Source organism: Pelmatolapia mariae, linkage group LG12, assembly GCF_036321145.2.
Source record: "Pelmatolapia mariae isolate MD_Pm_ZW linkage group LG12, Pm_UMD_F_2, whole genome shotgun sequence".
Classification (NCBI taxonomy): Eukaryota; Metazoa; Chordata; class Actinopteri; order Cichliformes; family Cichlidae; genus Pelmatolapia; species Pelmatolapia mariae.
In genome coordinates this window covers 35,217,648-35,227,743 of record NC_086237.1, presented here as the reverse complement: position 1 = coordinate 35,227,743, position 10,096 = coordinate 35,217,648, and the positions used below count along the sequence as shown (strand labels likewise).

At 39.6% G+C, this 10,096-nt stretch overlaps 1 protein-coding gene across 1 annotated transcript in view; it reads left to right on the top strand.

Annotated features, from left to right (window-relative positions):
- Positions 1 to 1,076: 1,076 nt before the first annotated feature.
- Positions 1,077 to 10,096, top strand: part of nos1 (nitric oxide synthase 1 (neuronal)) — a 41,592-nt gene continuing 32,572 nt past the window's right edge. The window contains exons 1-3 of the mRNA XM_063489609.1: positions 1,077 to 1,255; positions 4,216 to 5,010; positions 7,674 to 7,776. Coding sequence (XP_063345679.1) covers positions 4,289 to 5,010; positions 7,674 to 7,776 — 825 coding nt within the window. The 5' untranslated portion in view covers positions 1,077 to 1,255; positions 4,216 to 4,288. The remainder of the gene's footprint in view (positions 1,256 to 4,215; positions 5,011 to 7,673; positions 7,777 to 10,096) is intronic.

Genomic DNA, 10,096 nt, shown 5'->3' with positions numbered 1-10,096 from the left:
ATTGCTCATTTTGGTATAAAACAATTTTTGTAAATTATAACCAGTCAGATTTTTCACATAAAGACAATGTATGATACATTTATTTGCATGTTTTTTTTCAGATGCTAAAACCTGTTAAATTCAAGATCTCAGTGATAACCATGTTTAGTTTTTGTGTTTCAGTGGTCACTGAAAACATGGACTGTGAGGAGTTTCTGCAGGATCATGATGAGTCATGATACTTGAGGCAATGCCAAATATATGCCATGAGCTTTTAATGTCATTTTCATTTTAGGGTGACTGTGGCTCAGGTGGTAAAGTGAGTGGTCTACCAACTGGAACTTTGGTAGATTGATCTCTAACTCCCACAGTCCACATGTCAAAGTATCCTTGGGCAAGATACTGAACCCCTTTTGTCCCCAATGCATCAATCGGCATTCGAGTGAATAGATATTTGCATGTTTTAGCTTGTTGTTCTCTTTTAGTGCCCACTGTTCTTCTCAGCTCTTTGAGGAGTGGATTGCTGGTATTTAAACTGTTGACAATGGTTTGTTGATCTATCTATCTTTCAAACATATCTCTTATGAATAATATAAAGCCATTTAAAGCCAGTAAGAAAATTTCCATCACAAGGTAGAAGCTGCAATCATTTTATGGCAAACTGATTTTTATATTTATGTGTCTCATTGAGATTAAATATCTCTTTTTCAAGAGAGACCTGATCAAGATGGCAGCAGAAATTGCAACAAATGTAACAGGACAGCTCTATAAAGGCATTTCAAGTAGGACACACATGTACAATAATGCAGAGTTATAAGTATATTTGTAAAACAGATCATTTCTTTATTTTATATATAAATCCCTGTTAACCACTGTGTATTTATCAAAAAAAGAGGATATTAGATACTGAAAAAAAGGAAAGAAAAAAAGCACGAAACCCTGGGAATCACTTTTTGGCACATGACCACTTGCATGCTGAGTGATGACGATATCCGAGATAACTAAACCCACCTACAGTTCATTTAAATGCCCGCGCACGGTTCTCTCCGAGCTCGTCACAGTGTCTCCCGTTGCTCTGTATTTATAAAGAGCCCCGGTGAGCAGAAAGGCACAAGCGTGCCTCGTCTCTAGAGAGGCAGAGCGCGTTTCAGCGACTTGGAGACGTCTTTGGATGAAAGAGCTGTGTAGCCGCTGCTGAAGCCGAGAAGCAGGAGCGCAGGAGTTTTATCCCAAGTTCACCGCAGCAGGTCGTTGTGCCGGCGACCTTAACTCAGGGGTGAGTTCTTGTTTTACTTCACTGTCCTCCCTTTATTTTTTCTTCTGTCTCCGTGGAAAATGGGGCTGTGCATTCCGCTGGTGGACGGTGACGAAGAGCTTAAGACTAAATGGAGCGCTCTTAAACTAATGTGCAAACCAGTTTTATTTCAAAATTATTTGTCATGCACAGCAGTAGATGTGGCAGCCCTTTGCTGCTGTTTTTTTAATTTTATTTTTATTTCTGGTAGCAAAAGTGTCACCAGAACTTGTTGCTGAGAAAAATAAACACTATATCCGCGGTCTATGTGAACATCTTACGATTTTCTGTCGAATGCATTCAGTGAAAGGAGCAGTGCAAAATAAAATTATTCTACAGTTTTGAATTTATTCGCCCTTAGATTTTTCAAAAAGTAATAAAGGGCATTTTTAAGCTAGATGTTGCTCTATATTTAATCGATGTCATTTGGTCTTATTTCTCAGTTAATCTGTGTTTCCCGAGCATTGGCAAGTGTTTTTCTTAGCAACACGCAGTTTCGCTTTTGGACTTGACAACAGAAATCAGACATTCTTGCTTTCACAGCTAGGGGGTATTGGAAAAATGTGTAATTTCGTTCTCGGTTTTTTGTTTTTATTTGTTAATTTTATTTATTTATTAATCTTTTACCTTAGTATAGGTATTTTTAATAAACTTCTCATTTGTTCGTTTTGTTGCTTCTGCAAGCAGAGTGGGGACAGTTCCCGAAATAAATCTCACCTGTGTGTTTGGTTGACGCTTTGCCGGATAATCTCTTAATCCGCTAAAACAATGCTGTTCGGTCCATATTATCACCCTAACATTATTTATTATGTGCAGCCTGGATGTTCCCTTTAACAACATGGCACTGAGGTATAAGGGGTCGACCTGTTAAAATAATACTGCCTGGTACCCAGTTCATTTATTTTCTTCGTGGCAACTTTTATGAGCAACATGTGAGCACAACATAAACAACATTAGTAAAGTTTTTAATACTGTCACTGGCTCCTTGAGAGGAGACGACCTCCGATCCCTCTTTTCTCCCATTGGTTCACGCCATATTGAAAAGTTTGGTGTAAAAATCAGTTATAAGTGGGCAGTTTATCCCTTCAAACTGTAAATTATTAGAAATGAGTTATTAAAAATGAAAACATACATGTAAACTTTGCAGAAACAAACTCAACCAGGAGTTACCAAGAACATTAAGAATTAAGGAATACCTAACAAGTACTTAATAACTCTGGATTATTACAGTAGATCGTGATTTGAGTCAGATATATGTACGTACACATTTGTCAACGAATACGGGCAAGCTATATGCCACATTGCATACAGCTTAGTAAACAGTTGTTTGCCCACTCTAGATAATAGCATTGTAACCTAGTTGACATTTAGACGACTATGACCACTATGTTGCCTAACAGATAATCATTCTACCCAAACCAGACAGAGCGGCAATCTCAAAAAAGATTTTAATCCTCATATTCAGAGCACATTTCCATCACTTTCCACGTCTGTTATTGGCAATTTCCTATCTTAGTGGGGTGCAGCTACAAAGGAGGATTAAAGGGCCGCCCAGCCTATAAAAGTTACTCCGGCACCTCAGGAGAGCTAAGCTAATATTTATGGATTAGTGGCAGTTTTTCCCAAAGCTATGAACTGAAGCCATGACCCCGCCCCCCAGAATGTGTGATTTCACTTACACGGCAGTGGTTGTTTGATGAACTGATTCAACTAAAAGGTTTACATGCCTTTAGTAAATATTAGGAAACGTGCATATTGTCATGAGAGCTTTGGAGAAGTTGATTTTCAGTCAAGCGCATTTCTGAAAAGTAGGCAAGAGTTCAAAAAACCCTCTCTAGATTTTCTTTAAGGTTTTTTTTACTTTTTTTTTTTTTTTTGGAATAACCAAAAGACCGTCAGCTTTCAGATGGGGCGCTGACCTTGGTGCTGAATTATTTCTGCTATGCAGCAGCATCCCTGCCCTTCTTTACTGTCTGCGTAGCGGGCGCACTGAGCAGCTTTACTTGAGTGCCTACTGTACATTTGCAGGCGCGATCACCCACGCGACCAGATGTAACGATTTCAAAGAACAAGTGTAGTGGCGTTGCATTAAAGAGGTAAACGCATTATTGTAGCGTCGTGAAGACTGCCACGGTTTTTTTTTTAATCGTCTGTAAAGTTCATTGGAAGTGCAGAGGCAATTAAGCATGTGGTGAAAGACAATGCACTCCAGACGCGAAAACAGGTCTGGTGTGTGTGTATGTGTGTGTGTGTGTGTGTGTGTGTGTGTGTGTGTGTGTGTGTGTGTGTGTGTGTGTGTGTGTGTGTGTTAATTACCTCAAACAAAAGTAAAACCTTAGCTATTACCTTACCTGTGTTTCTAATGGTAAAAGCAGCAATTCTACCATATATAAGTACGACAATCCTGTGCTCAAGCATGCAAATTATATGTAAATGATTCATTATATCAAGTACCCCCAGGAAATCATAGAGATCAGAGAAAATATTATTAGATCACTGTCTCTGGTGCATCAACTAAATTCCAGAGCATGATGTATTAAGAAAAAGAAATAAGTCCAAATTGTACCAGGTTCTTGTTCAAATGCAGCAGGACATTTTTCCACTAGAGAAATCAAATATTGACATTCCAAAGTGCAATTAATCTTTCAGTTTTTATATACTCAATATTTGCTTTTTAAACATTACAGAACATGGCCGTGTGATAAGTTGGATAATATGGTTTTCATGTTTATGACAATATTTTGCATCTGTAGCTCAACAGGACTTAATGATCTGTGTAACATTACCTTGTGAAAGCACTCTGCTTTAATGACTCATATACCCCTCTCTGACTGATGTTAAATTAACACACTGTAAACAAATCATGCTGTCAGTGTAATTTCATTCAAAACTAATAGAACTTTTATTTCCCTCCTCCTCTTTCTCCTTCTGTTGCTTTCCAGAAATCTTCCTGAGGACACACTTATACACACACAGACAAGCACATACAATTACACACAATAATACACAGGCACCATGCAGGAGTCGGAGCCTACAGTGTGCCAGCTCCAGCCCAACATCATCTCAGTGCGCCTTTTTAAGAGGAAGGTTGGCGGTCTGGGCTTCCTGGTGAAGCAAAGAGTTTCCAAGCCACCTGTCATTGTGTCAGACCTCATCCGTGGTGGAGCAGCTGAGGAGTGTGGCCTGGTGCAAGTGGGCGACATTGTGCTGGCAGTCAACAACAAGCCCCTGGTGGATCTGTCATATGAACGGGCCCTGGAGACACTGAAGAATGTGATCCCTGAGAGCCATGCCGTGCTGATTCTCCGTGGGCCTGAGGGCTTCACCACACACCTGGAGACCACGCTGTCTGGAGATGGGCGCCAGCGTACAGTGAGGGTCACACGCCCTGTGTTACCATCATCAAAGTCCTACGAGCAGTGGTCCCCTCTCAACGCATTGAGCCCTGGGCAACAGCAGCAGGTCAACAAGGATAACCAGCTAAGAGCCATTGAGAACCTCTCCTCTCCATCCATCACCCAGTCCCTCCTACAGAGGGGAGGCATGCAAGGCCAGGACCCCCTGCTGATGAGGGATGGGGGCCGTGGAACTCTCCTGTGCAACGGGCTGGAGGAAAACAATGAACTGCTCAAGGAGATTGAACCAGTGCTGCGCCTCATCAAAAACAGCAAAAAGGAGATCAATGGAGAAGGCCAGAGGAATGCTGGGAGAAGAGATGCCGAGATTCAAGTGGCCTGGTAATTTGTGATGTGATACAACCTTATTGATCCCTTAGTTAAAGTGTCTTTGTCCACCATCCTCTTCACAGTGAGGGTTGCCGTCAGAGCCCAGATAGAATTAGACTCAGGATGCAGTTCAAGGACTCTTAAAGATGGTGGCTATTGGCTGACACAAGAACTTGCACCTGGTCTTGTGATTGAAAGTATCCCTGTTCACTCTGCCACCCCGCAGATTCTGAACTACCTGACGCATCTGTGTTAATTAGCTGTAATAGACAGTCTCTCATTCAACTAATATGACTCAGCTTACAGTGCCAAGTAATTATCGTCTGCCTGCTGGTCTCTAGCAAGCCTCACTTAAAATAAAATTGCTCACAACATTTCTCAGGACCAATTCAGTTGGTATTCTTCGACTGCTGAACCAGCTGCTTTATGTAGGATTACAAATACATCTTTTAAACAGTTTGGCAATTTGTCAAACTTTTGCTTTTTTTAACTTAAGTCTTTTTATATCTTTAAAGATGTAAAGCTACTTTTCTTTTTACTTTTTTTTTTCTTTTTGCTTGTTGCACTCTGTATGCATTGAGGCTGTTTAACCAGGATTAAAATACACAGCATGTGAGCATTTCCCAGTAGGCAAGTGCTTTATCAGTAGCGGATGCAACTTCCTACATTAATTATGGATAATTAATTAGTTTTCTGTAACATAAAGCTTTACAGAAAAAAAAATGTCATTGTCTATCAGTTTGTAAGAGAGCTGCGCTTCTTATGAACAGCCCCTCTTGGATATAGAGTTCAGGTCCTGCGGTATTTATGCATAACAGTAGTTTTGAAAAAGTGCAAAACTGGTAGCAATTCTGTTTATTTTACACATTTCACTTTTATTTTATGATGTATTGAGGAAGACTTGGATTTCTTGTAGTTTGTTTAAGTTTTCCCTCTAGATGAATTTTTCGCAAGGCTTCTAAGTCAGGGATAATATAACATCCTCGATTCAGTCTACATGCTCTGCACAGTGTACTGTTATCGGCGTCTCAGTTATCTACCATTGTACTCCCACGACCAATTGAAATCAAATTGAGGCTGCAGTCTCCTTGAATCAATATCTCATTCTTGACCAATCCATGCGCATCATCCTCTCTTTCATAAATACCCTTTGAGTGATTCATTGCCTTCTTGAGAAACACGTGCTCTGAAAAAACAAAACACAACAAAAGGAAAAACCTCAATGCAAGAACAGCAAAGTGTATGGTTAAACAACCGTACCTAATGCTGCCACCTGTGCTCCCACAAATAGGGATTTAAATACATTTGATTGTGCATGCTGAGATTTGTTCAGCACTGGTAAGAGTCAGTTAACTTAATTCTATTTTGCTGTCGGAAAATTATTTCTAAAGAGATGCTGAGGAGAGAAAGGTTAGAGTGATGAATAATACTAATATATTTTTTAATAATAATATTTTTTTAATCTCTGGTCATTTTTTCTTTGCAAATTATACCTATTTGCACAGAAAATAAACTCACATTATAGCCCGTGTTGCTAGTTTTCAGAGGAGAAGCAATTACAGTTTCACAATTAAGCATGAGGTTGAGTCAGAGCTAATGACACATGCAACTTCTCTCATTGTTTCTGCATGTTTGAACTCCACCTCCGATTTGTGGGGATGAATATGATCTCGCAAATTGCGGCAATAAAGAGATACAGTGTGACAGGGGGTGTGAAAGGGAGAAAGGATGCCTGTGAGAATTTACAATTAGCATGCACGCATGCTTATGGGGGTGGGGAGGGGGAGTGTGAAAGAAAGTAGGAGGCACAATGTGCGTGGGCGCTTTCGATTGGAGGAACGCAAACTTGAAATCACACAAAGACGACTTTGGTCTCATATGGTTTGCAAGAGCGGCAGCTCAGGGATATCCCTTCCCCCCTTTCTCATTCAATCTCTTAGGATTAGATAGTTACAGCTCAGAGAGAGCTCTCACTGTTCATATGTTTTTTTCTTTTATCTCGGATGAATAACAGCCGTTCATACTGTAGGGCTATTTACTGAAAGAAAAACAGATCCGCGGTCAGTCACCTTGATTCACCATTTGTTTATGTATCTCTCTGTCTGATTTTCGATTCAGGAAAACACTTAAATCTGTATTTTCTTACTATTACACACACAAACAGTTTAGGCTGTAGAATGGAACTAGTAATAAACACCTGAATTTCTAAACAAAGACCACATAGGCAAGAGATGCTAAACTGATGTTTTTTCACTACCACTTATTTGCATGAACTTGCAAAGTATTTTCAGATCAAATTAACAACTTAAAAGTAGCAGAAACACTTTTGAAATGAACATAAAATCTGTGTTTTCAGTGTAAAAGTGTAGTCACATAAATGTGTCTGACTGAAGTGGTGAGCCATGCCTGTCTTTGTGCACCCACTATGTTCTGAACAGAGAAATTCCTTCGTGGGTGTGCGGAGCTTTTAAAAATTGTACAGGGTTTCCTTATTTAACAGCATTTTAGAGTGTCTACAGATCTTCTTTTTTTTTGTTCGTTCTTTGCAAAACGGAATGCTTGTTTACTGTGTATGTGTATGCATGTCTTGGATGAGGTTTTAAATTAAAATGAAAGATTAGTTTGCACCAGATGCGAGTTTATACACCTGACAGAAAATTGTATCTGACTTCTAGGGACCTTGGCGTGGGAAATGGCACATCCCCACAGCTGGTGCCAGATAATGACAGAATGCTGGAAAACATGCCGGTGGTGCTTAACAATGCTGACACTGACAAGGTAAAGTGAAACAAATTCCCAGCCCTTGAAATGATTTAGAGTGAAAGAAAGCAGGTGTAAGCATAAGTTTTTCATCTATACTTTGATAGATCAAGAATTTGGAAAATAAACCATTTTTTGTTCTCTGTGTGTACGTGTGTGCGAGTCTTCCTGTGCAGGCTTGGTTAGTTCAGCTGTGTAATGCATGTAAATCTGTGACTGCCTTTATGGTTCTGTGCCCTTAAAACAATCATCCACAGTGTTCTATGGTCCCATGCATTCACAAACTGAGCATGCACATCCATGTTCTTCGTACATTGTGCAAAGCCTTTGCTTAAGATCCTATCACCTAGACATTAGATCCAACCATCAGCAAGATTGTGCAGCATTAAACCCAGCTTATGCCTTCTACACAGAAGGATCTGGCCACAGGTCTAAATGTCAGCGATAGGGATAGTAATCTGCACATGGTTATCCCACTTCAAGGCCCCATCAATGAGACAGGATGGTCTAATGAATGCGTGCAGCTGCTGATCTGTCTCGCACCATCAAATGTGACCCCTCTTAAATTGATCCATCCTCTCAGACCTCCACAGGAGAGAGTGTTAATGTGGATGCTTGAGAGAATATATGTACGAGAGGGTTAGAAAGTGGGAGGGAGGGGAGATATGGATGGTGCTTGATAACAGAGTGGAAATGTATAATGGAGTAAGAAGCCATATGTCTTTCATAGTCGTGTGTAGTTGCTAAAGTTGAGGAAGCCTATCTGCCTGTGAGAATGTGTGTTTGGGAACTGGAATCAATGTGTGTCCAGTATATGTGTACTGACTCATGCAGCAGGAACCTCCCCTGCAGGCGTTTTGCTAGACACTGATACTAACTTTGATGGCTCCCTGCTAAGTACTTAATGTGACAGACTCAAGTCCAACACTAAGTTCATTAAAAACACAAAAGTTAAATAGTTTCAGAAAATGGGGATGATTTTTTTCCCCTTTTTGACTACAAAGATTTTAAGTGACACATTGATGCCCTGCAAATTAGTTTTCTCACTTTGGTGAAGGATTTTCCATGTGTCTCTCACTTAAGCTTCTGCATAATTTAATGTGTAATAAGCTGACTGAAAAGGCAAGGTGGTGGGACGTTCTCTCATATTCAACCGTCTAGTGATTTATGGAGTCACCAACTCTGATACTCCACTGAAAACAGAAAATATGCCTCTGTGCTTCCTTTTTTTTTTTTTTTTGCACATTATGGCGTAATCATCACTGAGGAAGGCATCAGTTGTCAAATCAGAAATGTATTTGTCTTCAAAATCTAAAATATAGAAAATATCTCTTCTCTCAAACTCTCAATTTCATTCATTTCTCTATTCATGTCTGCATCTGTCCTGTGCGCTTCATCTTGATTTCCCATCAGAGGGTTTTGTTTGGGTGGGTGGGGAACTTTACTGCATAACCACATTTACCAGAAAATGATTATGCCCCATTATGAAATCATTTTCATCTAATTAGCTTCAATTATCTTAATTTCTAGCACCATGGATCCTCCCTTCTGACATAACCACACCTTATTCTAGATATTGAGGTCTCATGATGAATAATGGGATTTAAAATAAGAGATAAGTCTGTGTGTAATATCTTTTCAATAATATGCATAACATATTATTGACGGGGAAGACTGGGTCATTTAAACAGATAAAGCATGCACCAGCAAATGCTTTTTTGACATTAGGCACTGGAACATATTATTTATGCAGTTTTGCCATTCAAAATACTTGTGGTACCAACAATATTATCAGTTGAAGACTGTAATAGCAGCTGTTGCTAGCAGATTTTATCAATAAACTGCAGACTTTGGATGGAAATCCAGTTTTCTTTATTTTTTTGGTTTTATTCCTCTTTATTTTGTTTTGCTGCTTATCACCCTCAAGTCTAACAAAGACTTAGGCAGACCTTCACTGGATTAAAACAAAACAAGATTAAACCTTTCTTCTGTTCCCTCCGATGAGAAATGTTTATGTCTTATCAGACTTAGAGTGATGATTTATTCATGAAAGTGGTCCGTTTCACATGTTCCCACACCAAACTGGGCAAAAATGCACTTTCATGATGTGGTTTGAGATTCTCGCTCCAAACTATGTTTAAATTAACAGATAGCAAAACTTGCAACCAGATTATGGGAAGAGCAAAAGGAAACACCATCCCTTAAGTGTCTTAAGACCACTGGCTATGGTGTGATTATGTTTTAGGTTGTATTATCTTTGCATTTGTAAACAGTGACCATCTTTGTACAGTACATTGGGTCATAACAAGGGTGACAATGGGCTAATCTTAGGCAATCA